Raw genomic sequence first — 23357 nt, 5'->3', positions numbered from 1 at the left:
TCCCCGCCCCCACCCAGGCCTGGGGCTCAAGAATACTTTGGAAGAAGAGGGAGAAAGAGTCTAAGAGCAAGAAGGTATGAAGGACACCGAGAAAATAAGGACTACTAAATCAATATGATCAATGTACATACGAACTCAAAGAGCTGAAGCAGCATGCATGGGGCCTGCACTGCTCTATGCTAAGTCTTTCGAATATGTATATATATATTTCCAGTTCAGTGCTTTTATTCGATTCCTGATTGTGCCAACAAGTACGTCTTTGTTTCTTATATTTTCTCTTGGGCTTTTTTCTTCTCTTTATTTTGTCCAATTTCAGTGTGTTAAGTTTTTTTTAAATCATATCATATCAAATCATATCATAACATATAATATCATTACATTCCCTTAGAAGCCTCTTTGTTTTCTGAGAGAAAGAGAGTGGGTCCAGATGGGAGGTGAGGTGAGGAGGAACTGGTAGGAGTAGAGGGAAGGGAAACTGTCATCAGCATATACTATGGGAGAAAAAACTCAATCTTTTATTTTCAATAAAAGGAAAAAATAAACTATAAAAAACTTCTCCTCTATGCAGGAAATTCGACCAGAATTTACTAAGTTCACTGGTACCAAGCCAACTCCCCTGTATTAAATGAGTAGGAAACAAAAATCACAGTGTTTGATTCTGTGTACATGTTTAAAAAGCATGTGCTAAGCTGGTCCAGTCAGGCACTGGGGCAGTAGATGGCACAGGAGTCAAAGGATCAGACACTGACTGACACTGTCATTTTCCTGGACATTGAGGCCACATCCTTCCGAGGACACAGTCCAATAGTCCTGTGCATAGTTGGGTTCAGGTTCCAGCCCCCAACTTACTACATCAACTCAAGCAGTTAATTAACTTCTCTGCATTTCAGTCTCTCAATGAGTCAAACTGGAGTGACAAAATGAGCCATAATTAAGGAAGAAAAACACCGGTGTGTTTCAGGCTTTAGACTCAGGGTGTGAAATTATGTAGATACATGTTTCCTAATTTTCTCTCTGTAAAACGACATTGATGGCCAATTGCGTGTGTGTGTGTGTGTGTGTGTGTGTGTGTGTGTGTGTGTGTGTGTGTGTGTGTAGGTAGATATAGATATATATTTGGTTGGTTTGTTTGTTTTTTGAGACAGGGTTTCTTCGTGTAGTTTTGGTGCCTATCCTGGATCTTGCTCTGTAGACTAGGCTGCCCTCAAACTCACAGAGATCCACCTGGCTCTGCCTCCCAAGTGCTAGGATTAAAGGCATGCGCCACTGCTGCCCAGTGATATTCTGGATTTTTATAGATAATTACATATACAACAGTATGTTATAGTACTTTAAATATGTACAGACCATGATAGAGTGCTGAAGAAATGAGTTTGGAGAAAATGGCTCAGATTCTAGTTTCATGACCTTGGTGAAATGACGTTTAGCTTTGTTTCTTACTTGAAATTCCAAGTGAAATTGTAACAGGCTCATAGGATTGTTGAGAGGGCTAAATGAAATACCAGCACAGAATGGGCTGACCAAATAAACAATTGTCAGCAAATGCTCTTCTCTTCTCTTTTTGATGATCTTATGTAGCCAAGGTTGGCCCAGAAATATTGAACTATGTAGCCTAGGATGGCCTTAAGCTTTAGCTCCTGATCCTTCTGCTTCCATTCCCCAGTGTTAGCATTATAGGTTTTTGTGACCACATCCAGCTGAGTATTAACTGTTTTTAGCTATCCTTCAAATATCTGGGGAGTGAACAACATAAATGTTTGACATCACATAAAATTATTACCAGCGAAGTCTTGGAGCAACAACAGTGGTCATTTAAGTTTAGTAGGGAAAATTATTTAAGATTTAATAGTAGAGAGAGAGTTTAAGATTTAATAGGAAAGGGGACTGGAGAAATGGCTCCGAGGCTAAGAACACTGTCTGCTTTTCCAGAGGTCCTGAGTTCAATTCCTAGCAACCACATGGTGGCTCCCAACCATCTATAATGGGATCTGGTTCCCTCTTCCGGTGTGCAAGCATACATGCAGGCAGAACACTGTATACATAATAAATAAATCCTAAAAAAAATAAGAAAAAGAAAAAAAATTTAATAGGAAACAGGGGGAGAGAATAAGAAAATGAGTCTATTATTTGGGAAGGTAGAAAGGATGTAATGAAAAATTAGTAAGGGAATGCTATGTAATTTACTACCGAGAAACCTTAAAAAACTGCATGTGGCATAGATGTGAACTCTAAAATATCCGTGTTCCTTTAAAACAGTAGTTATCACAAGTATCGATAGGAATAAAAACAATCATTAATAACATATTAACTCAAGCCATGCAGTGGTAGTGCACGCCTTTAATCCCAGCACTCAGGAAGCAGAGCCAGGCAGATCTCTGAGTTCGAGGTCACCTTGGTCTACAGAGCGAGATCCAGGATGGGCACCAAAACTACACACATAAACCCCGTCCGAAGGGGGGGAAAAAAAACAAAGAACATATTAACTCTTACAGAAAATTTGAGAATCAATAATTAATACACACACACACCACACACACACACACACATTTAACTTTAAAAGCATTGCCTCAGGAGCCTTTCTCAATAAGGCATTCCTGGTCTTTCCAAAGTGGACTTGGCTCTTATTTTAAAACCTTTCCATCGTTTTGCACTTAAGAGATCATGTACATGAAAGATCATGCACATCAAGTTTTTTTTTTACATACACTATAAAGTTCTATAAGAAGACAGGGGCTCTTTGTTTGTTGTGAGGTGCTTAAGGAAAAGAGCTTGTAAATAACTCCGGGGCAAGGAAAATGCTTTCTGTCTCTTGTGTACCACAAAGAGAACTCAATGCTGAGGTTTAAAGGGCACAGGCTCTTCTCAAATGCTTAGCTAAAAGGTATGTCATAAGTGGTATCTATAAAACCAGAACAAAAGGACAGGAAAACACAGCACTGCTTTTAGGAGCACGGTTAAGCCATTTGGAGAGCAGAAAAAGACATGGGCTGAATGGTGCTATCTGGAGCAGGAAATGTAGGACATCCTGAATACGAAGACAAAAGGTCTGCAGGAGAGGTGTGTCTGCCCCCAGTGCCATCAGCAGAAGGGAGACACTGGTGCAATGCTTCGTGGAGAGAGGCCCACTCATTCAAGCCACAAGCAACCTTGAAATTAAAAGTAATCATTGTGGTAGAATCTGGCCGTTCACAGCCACATAGATGGAAGTAGAATAAAAGAAGCCACACATAGAAGGAAAAGCACCCATGATCTTGGGCATGCGTGAAGCCATCAGTGGCTTTAGAGGAATAGAAAGAACCACAGTGGTGACTCAAATACAGAAAGGGGTGAAGCGAGAATGGATGGAGGGACGCAGGAAAACGTTTCCAAGTACAGTCAGTCATATAGGACTACCAAGGGCACAGTGGAGTGAGCACAGTCCCCCGTAGGTTTTACAAAGAACCAAAAAAGAGGACTTGGGGCCGGGTTCCCCCTCAGTGGCTGAGACAATGCTGAGAATGCACAAGGCCTTGGTTTTAGTCCCCATTCATAAAAACACACATATACACATAAATCAACTAGGAGACCCACAACTGAAAAACTGTAGGTATTTCAGAAGATGAAAATGGTACTTATCCTGACTCTAGCATTACATGTTATATCCATATGTTAAATTATGGCATCATATAAATGTGCAAAGGTACAATATGTAAATTAAAAATTAGAAAAAGCCAATACCTACAATGACATGTTTCAGGCAAACATGGAAACATTGGCTTTCTCATCCCGGTCAGAATATTTAAAGCAACACAAACACACGGTGTGCTAGCAGGATTTGTGCCAACAGGACACATGCCAGAGTCATGTGGGAGGTGGGGACATCAACTGAGAAAATGTCCCCTGCAGATTAAAGGAAGGAACATCTGGATCCGTGTGTCTTAGAGTTTCTATTGCTGTGATAAATCACCATGACCAAAAGCAAAATGGGGAGGAAAGGGTTTACTCCAGTTTACAGTTATACATTACGTTCTGTCAACAAGGGAAGTCTAGGCAGGAACTCAAACAGGGCAGGAACCTGGAGGCAGGAGCTGATTAATGCAGAGGCCATGGAGGAGTGCTGCCCACTGGCTTCCTCCTCATGGCTTGCTAAGCTTGCTTTCTTACAGACCTCAGGACCACCGGCTGAGGTGAAGGACTAACCCCCGTGAGCTGGTCCTTCCCACAGTCATCATCCATCAAGAAAATGTACTGCAGACTTGCCAACATCTCTGTCTTACGGAAGGAAGCATTCTCTCAGCTGAAGCCTCCTCTCCTCTAACGACTCGAGTTTGTGTCAGGTTGACACAAAATTAGCCAGCACAATTAGTATTTGGAAAATACGATCTAATTTTATAATTATACAAATATGATGGTGATTTATGAAAATGGATGGTTCTTCTCAAAAATCACATAGTGCTTCTGTGTGTTTTGAAAAAGGTGATTCCGAATGGGGTGTGAGAAGGCAGAGTAGTTATGAAGCATCTTAGAAGCCAGAGAAATAGACTTAGTAAGCTTTAGCTTGAAAATAAATTGTTACTGTTCTTATCTTACTATTCACATCCTCCTCCTCAACCTCTTATAAAGATGATGGTTGGTACTTTTCTTAATGACTTGCTGATGATCACTGATTCGATTCTACACTTGTAGCCTATACCATTTCACAAATAATCCTCACAAAATTTTACATAACTATTCTGATGACATTTTCTTTTTTGGTTTCTTTTTAATTTTCATTTTACAAAAGACTAAGTAATTACCTGAGTGACTTTCTTGAGGCAGAAGCTGCAAATAGGAACTGTCAATTTTAGCAGCAATGGGTGTCACCTAAGTATTGATTGTCTCTGAGCTTTATTTTTTCCTGCAGATTTCTAATCAATGTCCTTTCCTTTCCAGAACACTGCTTCACAGGAGGTTTTGCATCTATTTTCAGTTTCACAGTGAAGACTGGCAATCAAATATTTATTTTTTTCTGGTGCAAATTATGGATGGTTAAATATATTAAAATATGATGGTAATGAATATTTTTTACATTTACAAATTAATATATGTCTGGCATTAGCAAATGTCTCAATACATCTATAAGCTCTAATACTGATTATCTAAATTTTTGTAACTTAATCTAAATTTTTGTAACTTAATAGAAGCCTTAGATTTTTAAAAAAATAATTAAATTAAAAGCACGATATTTTCATGTAGACAAAGATTCTCAGGCTTCGAGTTTACTGCTGAATTCTTTCATTGCATCATAGTTCTAGATCATCTAGTCTGTTAACGCTCACTAAGGTCCATCATTTTGTGCATCACAGTTTTTGATTCTAAGAATAGAATCCTAACAGTGTGAATGACTTTGTAATAAGTATCACGGTGTGCTGGCCTGTTTGCATAAGTTATCCTCCAAATATGAATTTATTAGCTTATACGAGAAGCAGTTAAAATAAAGCTTCTATTCATAAGTATTCTAAATCTCTTCCCTTTTCCTCACCCTAAGGAAAGTTACATCCTAGGCCTCTTCTCAGGTCTAATCTCATGTGTCTTTAAGGTTAACAGCACTTTCTTTTTTTTTTTTTTTTTTTTTTTTTTTTTTTTTTTTGGTTTTTTTCAAGAGAGGGTTTCTCTGCGTAGCTTTGCGCCTTTCCTGGAACTCACTCTGTAGCTCAGGCTGGCCTCGAACTCACAGAGATCCGTCTGGCTCTGCCTCCCAAGTGCTGGGATTAAAGGTGTGCGCCACCACATCCGGCATCAGCACTTTCTTAAGGGTAGTATGAAATCTGTTTATTTCAAGAGGTTAATTACTCTGTTATTAAATTAAGCAATGATTATATCTGGATGTTGAAGATTTGATATATTGTAAATCATTACTGTTTCTCATAAACGAAAACACTCCTTCAGAATCTCCTAACAAAATGTTACTTTGACATTTACTAAGAAGGTAAAATCTTTCTGATCAGCAAAAATGTCTTTATTTCCTCAAAAATCATGATGCTACTTATTGACTTCTGTTTGTAGAAGTGTTAATAGTGATGAGTAAGATGGTAAAATGAACAGTGAACACATCCAGAGCTATGTTCAGGTACTTTAAAGTGGTATACAAAAAATGAAGGAAAATGGGGTTCAGAAAAAAAAAAAAAACAACCACTTCAAATTATTGAAAATAATTTCAGGGTGTTTTTGAGACAGGGTATTGTGTAGCCCTGGCTAGCCTAGAACTTTGCTGTGTAGACCAGACTGACCTTAAACTCAGAGAGATCTGCCTGCCTCTGCCTTCTAAGTGCTGGAATTAAAGACATGTGCTATTACATTCTACTCTAAAACTATTTTTAAAGGTATTCATTTTCTTTAAGGAACACAACCAAGCACAGAAGAAAAACTGGTCTTAAATTTTACCCAGGAAAGGGGCCACGAAGACGGCTCTGTGGTTAAAGAACTTGCCACAGAAATACGAGAACCAGAGTTTGATTCCTAGAACCAAAGTAAGGCATGGCAATCAATCCACTTGAAATTCCTGTGAGGAAGTCAGTCATAGGGGATCTTCAGGAAAGATGTCTAGCAAGATTAGCTGAACTTCTGAGTTCTGGTTTGATTGAGAGACTTTGCCTCAGTGACTATGGAAGAAGAGCCATTAAACTCATACCGATGCACACACCCCTATACACCCATACATATGGAAACTTGAAAAATTCTTCTAGTAAAGAGATAACACTGATGATGATCGATACAGTGATGTTTATACAATGGTGTGACCCATTAATTGTCACCTGGGACTGATTTTGTTTCTTAAATTACAATATTATCACACGTTGCCAGGCATGTCTGTGTGAGTGAAGTCAGCATGTGCCATGGTGCACATGCAGAAGTCAGAGGACAAATGTGGGAGTCACTTATCCCACCATAGACTCTCAGCATTGAGCTCGGACATCCAGGCTTGAACTGCAAGCATGTTTACTCACTGGACCATTGTGCAGGGCTCTGAGATTGGCTTTTCTGAAGCAGCAAGGATCACCCTACCAACAGATGCTTCCTGCAATTCTTCTGCACTGGAATTAGGCATGTCATTCAAGGCCAAAAAAGCACCCAAATGCATGGTTACTACCCGGAGATACCTTGGACATTCATTTTCTGACCAGACCTCTGCAGATATTGACAGGCAAAACCAACACCACATGATTATTGAAAAGTTAATGTCTTAGAGAAAATTAAAAAAAAATGGCTCAAATGGGAAATGGAAATTTGGAAAATGCTTGAACCAAAGGACAGATTGTGAAAACTGAGATGATAATTTAAGACCTTTTCCTGGGGAAAGAATATGGCAATGTAAAAAATAAAAATAATAAAGGAAGCTTTTAAGGAGTGATTTCTGAATCTTATGAAGCTACATATGTGAAAGATGAGAAAAAAAATCATTTATGATGCCAAAGAAAAAGTAGACTCTTCTGTTCTACACTGCCGATTTGTTTCACATGTGTTTAGTGGCTAAGATAAGAAAAATGACAGTATATTCTGCTGAGGATATGGGGAAAGAGGACACTTAATTCATTCCTGGTGGTAGTGCAAATGGCTACAGCCACTATGGAAATCAGTGTGGCAGTTCCTTAGGAAGCTGAGAATCAATCTACCTCAGGATCCCACTATACCATTCTTAGGTGTACACCCAAAGGACTCTAAATCCTACCACAGAAACACTTGCTCATCTACATTCATTGGTGCTCCATTGATAATAACCAGAAATTAGAAACTGTTTAGACACCCATCAACTGATGAATAGATAATAAAATATGGTACATTTATACAATGGGATATTACTCAGCTGTTAAAAAATAAACTTATAAAATATGCAGATAAATAGAGGAGGCTAGAAAAAAATCATTCTAAGTGAGATAACCCAACTCACAAAAGGTAAATATTGTATATTTTCTCTTACATGTGGATGTTAGCTATCAAGCCTTTGGTGTATGTGCTACAATTTGAATCACCACAGAGGTTAGGTATCTAGTAAGGGATTAAGGGGAGAAAGGATTTCTCAAGGAAGAGGAAATAGAATATATTGTTATAGAGAGATAACGGAAATGAGAATGGGAGGATTAACTAGGGATCAGTAAAAGGAAAGGAAGGTATGTGGGGAGGAACAGCTAACACTACAGGACACTTGAAAAACCATACGGAAACCAAATTCTATAAACATATACATAAAAGGAATCTAAATGCAGTTACCAGATAATACGGAAGAGAAACCCCCAACTAGACATGCCTTTCTCAGCCTTCATCAAAAGAAGTGTCATCTTGCAGTGGATGGGAACTAATCCATTGGCCCACACATGGAATACGTACAGTGACTGAAAGATTTTAGAGCATTCAGTCCTAAATAGGATGTCAACAAACCTCTCCCCTCAGAGTTCAGGAAGCTATGTGGAAGAGGAGAAGGAAAGATTTTAAGAGCCAGAGGTGATGGGGGACACTAAGGACATGTTGTCTTCCAGACACAACAGGACTGACATTCAAATGATTTTACAGAGACTGTGGCAGCATGCATAAGATCTACATACATTCAAGCCAGACAGGGTCCCAGAGCTGGGAGGAGGAAACGGACTGTGGCTCTCATACCCTAGCCCAGATCCTATCTGCAACTGGTATCTTCTGGCAGAGGGAAAATAAGTTTTCTCCAGTGGAATTTTGCTAGGTATTTTTGTTTTGTTGTTTGTTTTTTCAAACAGAGTTTTTCTGTGTAACAGTCCTTGCTGCCCTTGGACTCGCTTTGTCGAACAAGCTGGCCTCCAACTCACTGAGATCCACCTTCCTCTGCCTCCCAGGTGCTGGGATTAGAGGCATGCGCCATCACCTCCTGGCTTTGTTGGGTATTTTAACCACATCTCAGGGCAGCCTTCATGCCCAGCAGTAGATGGACAACACAAAACAAACTCAATGTTGTTTTTATAGACCTTCTGTCTCATTGTGGTTTATTTGGGATTTTTTTTTTTGTCTTGTTGATCTTTTGCTTATTTTGATTTTTGTTTTTGTGGTTTTTTTGTGTGTATTTCTTATTATTGTTTGCTGTTTAATTTCACTTGCTTTGTTTCTTTTACAGAAAGAGAGGAAAAAGTCAAATTGGCGTAGGTAGGGAGGTAGGAGGATAAAACATAATAATATAATGTATGAAAAAATTCAATTAAAAATTTTATAAAAAAGACTTGTGAAAATACCATAATTTTAAATTTATGGATTTTTCTGTGAACCATGTAAGAGTCAAAGATGAAGGTCTGAAAGGTCTTCAATTAGTGTAGTCAATATTCTGGAGAGCCACTATAACTAGCAAGAGATGGTATCAATAGGCACAGTATAAGTAGAAAGATAATAGACAAGTAATTAAAAAAAGACATCATGAAAGTTGGGGAAATTTGCTCATGATTCTGAAAAAAAAGGTAGAAATGGTAATTTCTCATTCAGGTTTCCTACTTCAAAGCCCTAAACTCTTGATCTAGAGTCCAGGCTATGGAACTTTCATAAAAAGACCAGAAGCTAAGTATTTTTGGCTTTGTGGAACACATTCTATATGGATCATGAAAACAGCTACAGATAACATATAAATGAGAACATGGCTGTATACCAGTAAAGCTTTATTTCTAGACACCAAAGACGATTTTCATAAAATTCGGATGTGTCACCAAGTATTATAATTCCTTTCAATCATTAAAAACATAAACTAGTGCTTACTTCACAGACACACACAAAATTTCTGAACCTGTTTGCTGCAACGTGACCTAATACATTCATTTGGGGGAAACAGTGGAGAGAGCCAGACAAGACACAGCCTAGATCACTCTCTTGTAGATTATCCTAATTGACATACACAAAACTTAAAGGAGTCCATGTGTTCTATCCAGTGTGTGTAGAGGGTACCATAAATAAGCAAGAGAACTGTTAGCTGAGGCAAGAGTTCACATTTAACTAGATCTTGAAAGCATACTGGACTGAAAGAATTTTAAAATCCCTGGTTTGAAAAAGAAAAACCCACTTAAATATTAGATCTGAACTTGGTACCACACACCAATAAACAAAGTAACCTTTTCTGAACCACATTCATAGGCCACAGTCCCTAACCTGGTTTTGCCTGTTGTTCTTTTAGTTGGGTCTTAAGAAGATGACATCATCACCACTATCAAACACTTGCTATATGTCAGTCACCTTGCTCCACTGTAAACCAACATTTTCATTTAATCCTCATTCCAGTTTCCTGAAATAGAAAGCATTTACTCCATTTCACCATTGAAGAAACTCTCTTTGAGAGAGCCTTTTATTTTTTATTTATTTTTGTTTCTACTAGATCCTTCTCCATACATTTTAAACTTACTAAAACAACTGTAATGATTTATTTATTTTTTTAACCTACAGATGATCCTTAAATAGCCCTAGAAACCTGTCCAAGAGATCACTAAATTTCCACACAATCAGAATGTATAAACATGGCTTGTTCCCAGAAAGCATCACGAGCTTTTTCTTCCATCACTGACTTCTTCTCTCTTCCCTCCCTCCCACCAGCTTTCAGACACAAAAGCTTTATTCTCAGTCCCTAATCTGTCACGGACTTGTCCAATTCATCCCCAAGGCACCCTGGCACTTGACACTCTAAGCAATCTTTTTAAACGGCCTTTGTTTTTAAAGCAAAGAACCATAAGATAATAGAACAAAAATAAGTGTGATCAGCCTACAGTTGTTCAAAAGAGAGTCATAACAAGTTTTGTAGTGAGCAGAAATACTCAAATGGGAGTCTAGTCAAATGGTTAGCTTTACTCATACCTCTAAGGAACTGTGGCCTTGGACAAGACCCTTGACCCTGTAAGATGGTAGTCATACCAACAGGGCTTAGGGACATGTTTTGAGACTGGATAAATAAAAGTGAAGTAATTGGAAACTAATATAAATGTAGCGATTGCTCAATAAACCTTAGTTGTTAATGATGATTTTATCAATATTCACACAAACTCATAAAAATTTCACTGGCAATATTCACATTGAGTATTTAACTAGTAGTAACATTGTATATATCTTCATTCTGCTTTTCTGTTTTAAACATGTAAACATTAATAAATAGACAAAACTATCTTTAAGATCATCCTATTAAATGAAGATGCAACAATATCAATAATCTACTTCAATATTACAAAACTGTTCATCTATGTAAATACAACACACAAATTTCTCAGTCCCCTCTTTAGCTACGCAAAAGATCATGTCCAGTTTGAGGTTGACCTCATGTTAAAAAATTACCTTAGTTTATTTACAACAATTGTTACCACATGCAATTGGTTGATTTCTGAGTATTGTACTTTAAAGACACCTACCAAACTTACTTTCATCCTCAAAATCCTCAGGTACGAGTTCATTATAAAAAAAAAAATCAATCTTATTCTAATCAGTTTCTTTTTTCCCCCTCTCAAGCCAATCTCCAAGTCTATCTACATCTTAGCCAAACTGAAAATTTATAGTTGAGGGCAAGGAAAAGAACAAAAATAGAACAGTGGGAGTGTGTTTGAAAATACTACTCCTTATTAGGACATGTCCTCTGAAGATGAGTTACTAGAGCTGAATTGAACCTCTATTAACAGTAGTGGATTCCAGAGCCAGACAGCAACAGTAAATAAAGGAGCCCGTGCTTACATTCATCTGATGGTTTTGCAGGCTGGAGATGTGTTTCTGGCACCATCATTCCAGGTTCAGGAAACAAAGCACACAAAACAGTATGTTCCTTAGAATGTTTTCTTTCCTCGCGCAGTTCAATGAATCAAGCCAACAAAGCATGTTTACAGAACTTAAATTTAAGTGAGGTTTTCATCCACAGTAGCTTCCAATTTTTGTTTATTTTTTTAACTTTATTTTGTAAGTGCTTTTGGCCTCTTCTGTAAATAATTATTGGATTTAAGAAGGTTTTTTTTTTTTTTTTTTTTTCTTTAAAGTCCTCAGAGATGACTTTAGCCTTTCATGCCAGCACTTATAAACTTCTTTGGTAAAGATAAAGACAGGGCATCTACACAACTCAGGACTGTACTTAAGACAGAGAGGGTGTGTGTTAGCCTAGGGTGCTTTGAAGCCCAGAGACTGGTGCAGAGTGCTTTATTTCCCTCAGGTAAAGAAAGTGTGTGTCTTGGCAGGAGCTCACACAACTTACTTGATGATTGCTTTCTCTCCCTCCAGGGAAGAAAACTGAATGAAGATTAGCAGAAGGGGATTTCATATTCTCAGCATTTTCTAGATGTAATTTCCATCTAGGGACACTGATATTCTTAAAAATGATCTCCTGACCTCTTAGGGCCATCAACTAACTCAAGCACCATTTTCTGGGGTGTGAGTTGTACGTCCAGTGGGTAGAACTCAGGCAATTTTGTTACTTCCCACCTATAATTTCATCTTGAGAGTTCACCCCTATGCAGTGGGAAATCAGAAACTGATTGACTGATTTTTGAAAAAAAAAATCCCTCTAAATCCATTGAGAACTCCATGGAATATTTGTTTTTCAAAATGAAAATATTCTTGTAGAATACTGGACACTGCTTACTGTTTTATTCCACTATTAGATCTCTTGAAATGTTTCATTCTTTTGATTACAATGAAATGATTGTTTTCTTTCACAGAGATAATTAGCATAAAAAGATAAAGTCTTTTAAAATCTTATTCAAGTTATGAATGAGGAGTTGATCATTGAAATAGGGTTGGAAAATAGGCATCTATTGGTTTTTCTTCAGTACGAAAAATATTTGGGCTACTGAGAGTCAAACTAAATAGTAAATAGCAACCAAAACAGATGAACTTGCAAAATAAGTTCAAGAGTCTAGACTTCAGGCTGGGAGTACAGAGTGATGGAAAATCCACTTAGCATGCTCAAGTCCCTAGGGTCTATATGTCCATCACTATCTTGAAAAATCATTTTCATTGCCTAGTCCCCATCATATTTTATCCCCTAGCCACAAAGAATACAATAATACGATCTTAGGAATCTTGGGATGATCTTTAATAAATCACTGCAGTGACACTGTGGTGCTGGGTGGGGGGGGCACTTGAAAGATAAAGATAACAACAGCAGCAGCAAAGAGCTTGGGATGTAGCTCAGAGGTGCAGTACTGGTCCAGTGTGTGCTCTGAGGCCCTAGGTTCTGTCTTTGCTGTGGCGGTTCAAATTTATAATACCAGCACTTAGGAGAGTGAGGCAGGAGGAATACTTTGAGTTTGGGGCCAGCCCGGGCTCTGTAGTGAGTTCTGGGTTAGTGCAGTCTACCGTGAGGCCCCATCTCCAATATCCCAACAAAATAAAAACCAAACAGACAGTACTGTGAACTGGCTGCCTGTTGGGATGGGTGGAGGTGATCCCTGGGAAAGTTGGTTTTATGTTGGTTCGTTGTGAATTTATTTTTCAGAGGGTCTGCATGATCTTGGCTCAGAAGAACTACGGTGATGTCCAGCAACACAGGCCATTTGTACCATTTAATTTGTTCCAACACCCCCTCCATCTCCACTGTCTCCATGCGCTGTACCACGTGAGCACTGACCGAATCAAAGGCATCTCTGACTCATGCTCCACCAGTTTTCAATATTGTGGATGCAATGTTTCTTTACATTGGTCCTGTCTTCCAGAAGTTTGACTATTTATTTACTTATTATTTTATTTAGTGGATTTTATCTTTTCTTCTCTCCCTAGAGGAGTTATATTTCATTTTCTTTTTACAATTCATCTTGAAAAGATATTCAGCTTTCTCTCAATCTGAAAGTCACCCATACATAGGAGAGAGGTAGAAAGAAAAAGAGTAGAGTATCTCTTCCTCAGTTACAAATTCCCACGTGTGCCATCTCCTACCCTACCTCCTTCATCCCTACATGATCGTCATCCTGATTCTAGAGTGGAAGAGGAAGTGAAATGATGGTTGGGGAGAGAATTGAAGGAGAAAAGAAAGAGTGTGGGATGATCTCCCATTTGTGTAAAAGCCTGTGCCTGACTAGAGGTGCCCTCTATGTTCACCGTCATTTGTTCATTTAAACTAAGCCAGGAGAAAGGACTCAGCCCCTAAATTCTGAGGTCCCTTCTCAGTCTCTAGTCATTTTTGGATTCTTGTAGGACTACCGAGCTTCTCTTCAAGCTCACAGCTTCCTTGCAGCTCCTCATCATCCATTTGTTTCCCAGATCCCACTGCCCCCTACTCTATTTCCCACATTGTCTGCTCTTTCCTCAACACTTGTCATGGCCTGCGGATGGCATCTTGTATTCTGGCGAGCCTGCTTTTTCACCTGAGTGCCTTCATTTTTTTTTTTTTTGCCAGTTCCAAGGTGACTTCTCCAGCTCACTAAAACACAATCTCACATTCCCTCCATTAGTCTCCACCTGAGCTCATTCACACAGGATGTTCCTCGGGGGTTTTCTGGGCCAGTTTTCCCATCAGTGTCCACAAGTGCAGCTGTCTTTCTTCTGTTCTGCTACTGAAAAATACCCACCAACCGGTGAGCAAAGTCTATTATGTGGCTTTTAAAGCCCGACCTCGAGTCTTTCCCCAACATACCTTAAAAACAATTTTTAGTGTGTAAAAGGTACTGAACATTGGATTCAGGGGATTATACGTGCTTGATGACCATTCTACCCCTGACAAGCCTTTCCTTGTGACCTTCCTACCTTAGTCTCCCAGATTACAGTTCTCTACCACCAAGTTCAGCTCCAGTATAATTCTTTTATATTATTTGTCATAGAAAAAGCTTACCTTCCTGAACTGAGATCAGTTTCCTGAAATATAAATACAGCTGTGGACTTATTCCAGTATTTTTTCCTTTCCTTTCCATAAGATCACTAACTTTTTACTAGTTTTTGTAAAATTGTTTTATGATTTCTTACTGTGAGGGATTTCACAGAAAAGAGAGAGCCTGAGAAAACCTTAAAGGAGGCAATAGTAAAGGCTGGGCAGTGGTGGCACACGTCTTTAATCCCAGCATACGGGAGGCAGAGGCAGATGGACCTCTGTGAGTTCAAGGCCAGCCTTGGCTACAGAGTGAGTTCCAGGAAAGGTGCCAAAGCTACACAGAGAAACCCTGTCTTAAATGAGAGAGAGAGAGAGAGAGAGAGAGAGAGAGAGAGAGAGAGAGAGAGGGAGGGAGGGAGGAGGGAGGGAGGGAGGGAGGAGGGAGGGAGGGAGGGAGGGAGGGAGGAGGGAGGGAGGGAGGAAGGGAGAGAGAGAGAGAGAGAGAGAGAGAGAGAGAGAGAGAGAGAGAGAGAGAGAGAGGGAGGGAGAGAGGAGAACAGTAAGTATGTCAGGTCAGAAAGAGCAAGAGGGAAGGCATTGGGGACTCTGGTCAGAAGTGGGGTTCAATCCATAGTGACAGAAACCCTGTGCTAAGGGTCTTTTTGTAATATAAAATGGGAGAAATATGTGACCATAAGGTTTGTCTAAGATCATATTCTTCTACTTAGGAATGAGTGTAGGACATTTTCAAGTCACTAAAATTTTTCTGCCTATGTGTGTTTGAAACTTTTTTCTTCTCATATATATGTGTTTTATTTTGCTCACAGAAATTGGTTCCCAGATGCTGGGTTTTCAGCAAGGAGACACTTGTGAATATTAAAATGATGGTGGTCAAGGACAGTTAGAGAGTCTTGAACAGAGTCATGAAAAAAGGATCTTGGTATGGGGCGGGGGAGGAAATTCTGTTGAAGTGGAATATTGAAAACTATCATTAGAGAAGCACAGAGATGGTCTTTAGTACACTCTCATTTCCACCTTGGTATTGACTCTTGGCTTTGTGAAAATGATAGCATAGTGATCAAGCCCTGCAATATTTTCACCACCCATTCACAAAGAACAGAATCCTCTTAGAATGCAGACAAAGGGTAACTTAAGGAAGATCTCTCGGCAATGAACAGAAAAACAGGTGGTGGTTTTACTGAGTGTTCGAACAACCATTTATCCACTCTGTGTGCTGCCAGCCTGGGAGACACAGAGCCTTGCTGGTGTGCCTTCTCATTCCCTGAGACAGCACACAGGCATGAAGCTGGACATTATGGTTGGCACCACTGAGTACTTTCACACACCCAATTCATGTGTGTGTCATCTGAATGACTTCCTTCTGAGCAGGATTCTTGTCGGTGCTTTTACTGCTTTCTCATTTTCCCTTTTATATTCTTCTTTTTATTTTTAAGGTTATAAAATAATTATATCATTTCCCCTTCCCCTTTCTTCCCTCTAAAATCTCCTATACAGTTCTCCTTGCTTTTTGTTTTAATTCATGGTCTCTTTTTTCATTAATTGTCATTTTACACACACACACACACACACACACACACACACACACACACACGTATATATGTGTATATATATACACACACATATACATTCTTAAATATAATCTGTCCAGTCTATATAATGTTCCTTGTATGTCTATTTAATACCCACTGTGCCTGACATAATACCACAGAATGATAAATACCCTGCTTAGAAATCATACACTTAATGTATCATTCTTATTTGACCCACAATCTAACATTGCTTTTTTTTTTGTCTTGAAAAGAAACATTTTATTAGAATTAAAGAAAATGTTTTTATGGTTTTATGTCCTACAGACATTATTTTCCTACAGACATGTGACCTGGGCTAGGCTGACCTGTAATCCGCCCTCTGTATCGATGCTGGGAGTATAAGTCCTCATGATCAAGAATGGCTTTCCACAAGGTTCTCATGCTTCTATAGAGAACAACTGAATGTCCCCCATTCTTAAAAGTTGGTGTTCTCTTGAGACTCATTAACATAATTTCAACAGCGTATGTATGAATCTTCACAGATTTGTGGTCTGTCCATAGTAACGCTTTCATGTACGAATAAGAAAAGAGTCACTCCAGGTGGAGTAACAGTTGGCTTGCAAGTGAGGACACAAATTCTTAAATCACATAAGTTGCATTACTAAGCCAACATAAGCTTAAATTCCTCTCCATTCTACACCAGGCCCTAAATTTATGTGAATTATATTCAATTCCAAAATATTTCTTGTCCTGGCACTTTTAAATATAAAAAATTACTTTCTTTCACTTCTTTACCTACTTCACTCAAATTTAGATAATGTTTGACCAAGAGCTTTATTCTGATTATAATAATTTTTTTCTTAAATTCCATGAAAATTGGTTTTTAGCTATATGTGATTAGCTGAAGGCATTAAGCATTACTTGTTCCTAAATTCACTATTTGGAATCCTCTTTGTTTATATTATTCTATTCTTATAAAAAATACTATATTATTACAAGTTTTTTCTGCTTTAATATTTAATAATGTTGTGGGGTGATTATAAATTTAATATTATTAAAAATTAAAATGGTCTATCAGAATAAGTACTTATGTAATTAAAGTTCATATATTGTAAATGATGTAAAGAATTAATATCATTTATATATTAGCACAATTTATTTATACAAATATCTGTTGAAATTATGAAATGTAAATTGCAATTTAATATAGGCACAACATATTATTGAATTGTGTATTTATATACATTTTCTGTGATCTATGATATTTTGAAAATAATTTTACTTGATTATTAACACAAATCTAAAATACTCTTATGTGCATACTTGTTGCTATAGAACAAAAACAGTAACTGATGCACTTGAAACCAATCATTCCAGATGGGGCAAAGGTCCATTTCTGAGTGCTTCACATTTTCCAAACTGTCTGTTATCTGTGGCAATACAGACTTGAACATCTGTAATCCAGGCTCACTGCAAGAAGTCCTAAACCCAAGTTTTATTTCTACAGTAAACACAATTAGACATTTATGTTAAATACAAGTCCTAGGTTGTTTTTAATGTATTAGTAATATACATTGTCTCCTTGCCACCATCAATCAATTCACACCGTTACAAAATCTTTTCTAACTATTCCTTTACCTGAAGTCTCTCTGAAATCCATCTCTAGTCAAATATTAATGGTTTTATTTTACAGCAAAGAAATTCAAATAAGTAATACTAGACTTGAGACATATGAATATGTAAGGACGGAGTTATGTAGTCCTGGAGAAGTGTTTAGAAGAAACTTTAAAAAGACAAAAATGTTCTATAAGATTTAATTACAAAATTTTAATTTTATTACAGCTTTTATTACAAAAGCTGCCATATTCCTTAAAGAGTGGGTTAAAAATTGAGAGATGAGGAAATCCCAGCTTGTACAAAAAGGAAATTAAAAGGAAGCAGTAATGGTCGGGCAAGAAGGAACCCAGAAGTATAAATCAAATGGTGAAGGCAGAACATGGCACTGGAAATAAAGCAATTGCTTACAATTTCGGTGAATCCCACAGGAGTGACAAAATGTCATTACTGAGGGAGAAGAAACCATGAGCACAGGATGGGAGAAGGAGGAAAATAGGCTCTGTCCGAGGTCAGAGGAGTGAGAACAGAGTGTTCCCAACATTTGCCATGTGCTTTTAGCAAAATCAAGATGAGACTTAAAGGCACACTATTAGAGCCATTAAAGAGTTGATGTATTTATTAATTCAGGTAATACTTTTTAAGAAAATCATAAAAATTTTCACCTGGAAATCCCATAGGAGGATGCCCAGTCCAGTGGCCTGTTGGTGATAGGGGCAAATGGGGCAGTAAGGGAGGCAGTGAGGCAGAGATGTTTGCCATTTTGTCTTCATAATCCGGTATGCTTTTTGCACCAATTTATAGCAACTAAATCTCGTAAAGCAGTGTACTACACAGAAGTTATTAATAACGAATGCCTCTTGGAAGGTAGGTAATATGTGGAAGCCAATACCTGACTGCAGTTGTAATCAAATGTAAAGGAGTAAAGCAAAGGGAAGTGTTTCTGTAAGGTATTGAAACCTATTACCTACAGAGATGCACCTTAATAGGTTCTATGTAAATTTAAGAAAATAATTTTCACCTGGTAAAAGAGCTAGCTAGAGGGAGGAGGGAGGAAGTCATAGAGAGAAAGACAGGTAGGGATTAGGAGCGAGATGGCCAGGGCAAATACACACACACACACACACACACACACACGCACGCACGCACGCACGCACGCACGCACACACGCATGCATGCACACACGCGTGCACACATGCACACAGGCATACACATACACACACAAAAAAAATGAAAGAGAGACACACACACAGAAATGAAAGACAGAGAGACACACACACGCAAAAGGAATGTTCCCAATCTGTAGCATTTCACACAGGCAATAAATACAGGCTTCTTTACATGGCATTAAAGAACATTTCCACTTTATCCAAGTGATAACATTTTTTCTTTAAAAAAATATTAGGCTGGGCAGTGGTGGCGTACGCCTTTAATCCCAGCACTTGGGAGGCAGAGTCAGGCGGATCTCTGTGAGTTCGAGGCCAGCCTGGGCTACCAAGCGAGTCCCAGGAAAGGCGCAAAGCTACACAGAGAAACCCTGTCTCGAAAAACCAAATATATATATTAATATCTGGATGTGGTGGTGCATGCCTTTAATCCTAGCACTTGGGAAGTAGAGCCAGGTGGATCTCTGTGAGATCTACTATACAGATCTCTATGTAGCAAGTTCCAGGACAGCCAGGACTATGTACGGAGACTCTGCCTCAAAAATATTACTTATCTTGTCTGTGTTCCTGTGTTTTCGTGCACATTCTCGTTGGTGCACACATGCCAGGGCATGCAAGTGGAGGTCAGAGAGCAACCCACAGCGTTTCCTATCCATCTATCATGTGCACACTAGGGAGTAAACTCAAGCCATCAGACTTTGGCTGCAAGTACCTTTACCAGCTGACCCCCTCACCCCCAGTTTAAAGTCTGATGATCAAAGCCAAAGTCTTTCTCTACACTTCACAGGGCAGGGCATAAGTACACAAAAGCCAGTCAGGAAGGAGCACCACCATAAACAAGGAACTACTGCCTGCTCAACTCTCAAGAAAGCCAACACCAAGAAAGACAAATGGTCATCCTTAACACAGAGACAAGCAACTTAGTTCACCAAGAGGCTAAATGGTCTCGGCTCTTTCTGTTCTCTGCAGTTTCAGACATACTTCTGCTCCCATAGATTGCATGCACAAGCTCAGAAGTCTTCCAATTTATTTGTCTACATAATCCAACAAAATGTTGTTTAATATAGATATTCTAGAGTGCCAAGTGAGCTTTAAGATTTCATGAAAGCCTTCCTATGTAAGTAGATGTTGTGACCACAGGATATTGTTATTGAGGAAAAATGGGAGCAACAGTTATAATTACAGGAAGAAAAACAGGCTGGCAGGTTAAATTGTTTCACAATTTCTCTTACCTTTCCTTTGACTTAATATTTAGCATAGTGATGGTTTATGTAGTATACAAAAATCAAATATGAAATTTTAAGCAATGCTTTACTGTATTTTGAAATGAAAAAGTCCCCTTGTTTAGATGTGTGCACATACAAGCACACCCTCAGGATACAATTCTTTTAAGATTTTAAGCCATAGAAAATTCTTGAAACACACATTTTTATTAAAACATCCTTTGCATGAATCCACTGACCCATTTTTCTAAAGTAAAAACTGCCTCTGGGTTTCCACTTGCATTGAAACTGTAACAAACAGAGCTCAATTGCATCCACACAGAACCTTGAAGACTATACTTCAAGTTGCACAACTGACCTTTTCCACAAAAAGTACAGGCATCCATCGCCTCAAAGGCACGCAAGTGCATTAAGGAACGTTTTTTGAAACAAAGAATTGTGTTGCTTTTCTTGTATAGGAACCAATTTAGATGTCAAATACTTCTTTGCATTTCCTTGCATATTTGTAAACATGGCTTTTACTATTATTATTATTTTAATTTAAAGGAAAGTACTTGATCACTTTATAGGCTAACAAACAATACCTTCTTCAGTGAGCTGAGCAGAAGAAAAAATAAAGACCACACATTTAGCAGATTTTCAGACACAGAAAAGAGAAACCGAATACACACACAATTCCATCTCACATCCTGGCATGAAGACCACAGCTCGGGCATCTCCAGCACAACCCACATGTGTGCGGTGGAGAGCACTGTACTCACCTGTCTGGCTGAGCTGAGATGTGCTTCTACTTCTCCGCGACACGATGGCGACCACTTTGGCACTCAGGCTGGATCTGCGCTTCTTTCCACCTGCTCCAACGGTCCCCACAGCTGTGTCTGACTGGCTGCCATCATTATGCTCCAGTGTGTACATCTCTCCACTTACACTGGTGCTCTTGATGATGGCTCTTCCTGAAGTCATCCGTCTGCCTTGCATTTTGGGGGTAAATGAACTATATTTACAAAGTAAAAACATATATGCATCCATAAATTACAGGTCAGCATAACTGAAACTATAAAACTAATTTATTTTTGAAATAATCCAGACACATCTTTCTTTTTTAGGTGAAAAGAGCCAGCTGAGTAGTCGCCCTACTATATACATGTCCAGATCACATCATGTTTCTTCCTAAAAACAGATCCATTTTATGTGCATGTGTGAGGGTGAGAGAAAGGACCTGTGTGTGCACCAGGTGAGAACCAACCTCAGTCCCTCATGTTTGTATGTCAGCCACTTTATCAGCTGAGCCACCATCCTAATCACTCGCTAGTTTTTGTTTTTGTCTTGTTTTAAACACACTCCATCCAATGGTTTTCAAGTCTCTCTCTTTGGATTATTTTTCATTTTATAGTAAGGTATAGCAGGTATTATATAGTGTTATTATAGTAAGGAATGAACATGTATCTGCTTTCTCCTTACTATATCCACAAATGAAATTCTATTATAACTCTCAACTTAATTTATATTATAGCTTAATTTCTATCATCGCTCCCGACTTTTCAGTAAAAAATATAATTTCATTGCTCCTTGACCTCAAGTTCAAAATGTCGTTTCACCAACAGCAGTACTGTGATACTCAAAGCATCCCTCCCTTAGGTCATGGGGAAGTTTAAAGTTAAATAACTCTTAGCATATGCCCACTGTGAAAATATATGTAGAATGAGCTGGGAGAGTTCAAAACTTTTTCATGAATATTTGATTATAGCAGTGCAATATTTTGCAATGCTGACAGATGTTTATGAGATGACAGAAATTGGGGCAGCAAGTGTTACTATTCGAGAGATCTGCATTAAGAAGTTATGGTAAGTGATTCTGTTTAAAAAAAAAAACCAAACTGAGATTATTTCTCCTTGAAATCCAAAGTATTTGCTTAAATACTTGCAGTAATTTTTGTATAAAGATGTCAATGGCTCTCTAGAAGTCTTGGAACACCTCTGGTATTCAATGAGAGCAGTTAGGCTTTCTCAGTTCTACTGACCTACCACCATCATCAGTCAGATTCATGAATACAAGTTCAAGACTTTAGTAGAGATACACTTTCTATGCCACCCTGCCCCATTTCTTAACTTCATTCATTCTGCTTCTGTTGCTCTCCACAAAGTGATGGCATGCCCTTATTGCCGAAGACAACAACTATAAAACTCACTGAACATGGAGAAGCCAAGTTGGTACATACCTAGAGCCTTCACCCTATTGGCTAGTGTTTGTGCTCCTGGAGGCAACTCTGCGCTTTACCAAAGGGGGGGAGGTAAAACCCAGCTACAAACCCTTTGGTCTGTGATGGTGACCTGCCTACAAGATGCGCTGGTGCAACAGTGGCAAATAGCTTGTGGGAGTCACCAACCAACATCTGATCCAATTTAAAGCCCACTACATGAGATAGAATTCTGTCTCCAACATGCTCAGGTAGCCAAGAACCTGAGACTATTATAGACAGAGACCTGGGGGAAAGTCAGATACTATTGTTTTGCTAAAGGAACACAGAAGTAAAAATGACTTTAGAGATACTCTGCCATACTCAGATCAGTGTCCTGCTCAGCATTTATCAGAGGAACTGATAAATGCAGTAGATGAGAACAAATACTAAGACATGCAAACGGACAATGGACAGAGAGTCAGAGGCCTTGGAACACTCAGACCTCAGACCACATGATCTTAGCCAAAAGGCTGAGAAGTGATGAATTAATTTCTTTAATGAAAGTTGAGAGCAATAATAGAATTCCATTTTATAGACATAATAAAGAGAAAACAGATACATGTTAATTTAATTGACTGAGCTCATTTAACTGAAAACCTAATATCAATTGAGAAAACTAGGTTGTCTCTCTCCAATCACTCCTCTTGGGTCTCAGGGAACCATGTGGAAAGGGAGGCGGAAAGAGGGTGTGGGGTAAACAAGGCCTTCTAAACACAGAAGGACTGACATACATATGAACTCACAGAAACCGTGACAACATGCACAGGAGATCCACAGGACTGGGCCGGATCAGTCCCAGTGCTCAGAGGTGGAGGGGACACAGTCCTCCATCCCTGTCCCTAG

General features: G+C 38.7%; 1 protein-coding gene across 50 annotated transcripts in view; it reads right to left on the bottom strand.

Annotated features, from left to right (window-relative positions):
* Positions 1-23357, bottom strand: part of Rims1 (regulating synaptic membrane exocytosis 1) — a 488347-nt gene that overhangs the window by 45633 nt on the left and 419357 nt on the right. For 33 of the 50 annotated variants that reach the window (XM_028868004.2, XM_028868006.2, XM_028868017.2 and 30 more), the window contains one exon: positions 21037-21269. The exons of 7 other annotated variants lie outside the window; for them this stretch is intronic. In XM_028868004.2, the coding sequence (XP_028723837.1) occupies positions 21037-21269 (233 nt within the window). Of the gene's footprint in view, positions 1-21036; positions 21270-23357 lie in introns of those variants that run through there. 10 more of the 50 variants (XM_028868005.2, XM_028868007.2, XM_028868022.2 and 7 more) reach the window with 2 other exon arrangements.

Source organism: Peromyscus leucopus, chromosome 16_21, assembly GCF_004664715.2.
Source record: "Peromyscus leucopus breed LL Stock chromosome 16_21, UCI_PerLeu_2.1, whole genome shotgun sequence".
NCBI lineage: Eukaryota > Metazoa > Chordata > Mammalia > Rodentia > Cricetidae > Peromyscus > Peromyscus leucopus.
Note: the sequence above shows the minus strand (reverse complement) of the source record. Positions and strands in the feature narration are given on the sequence as shown.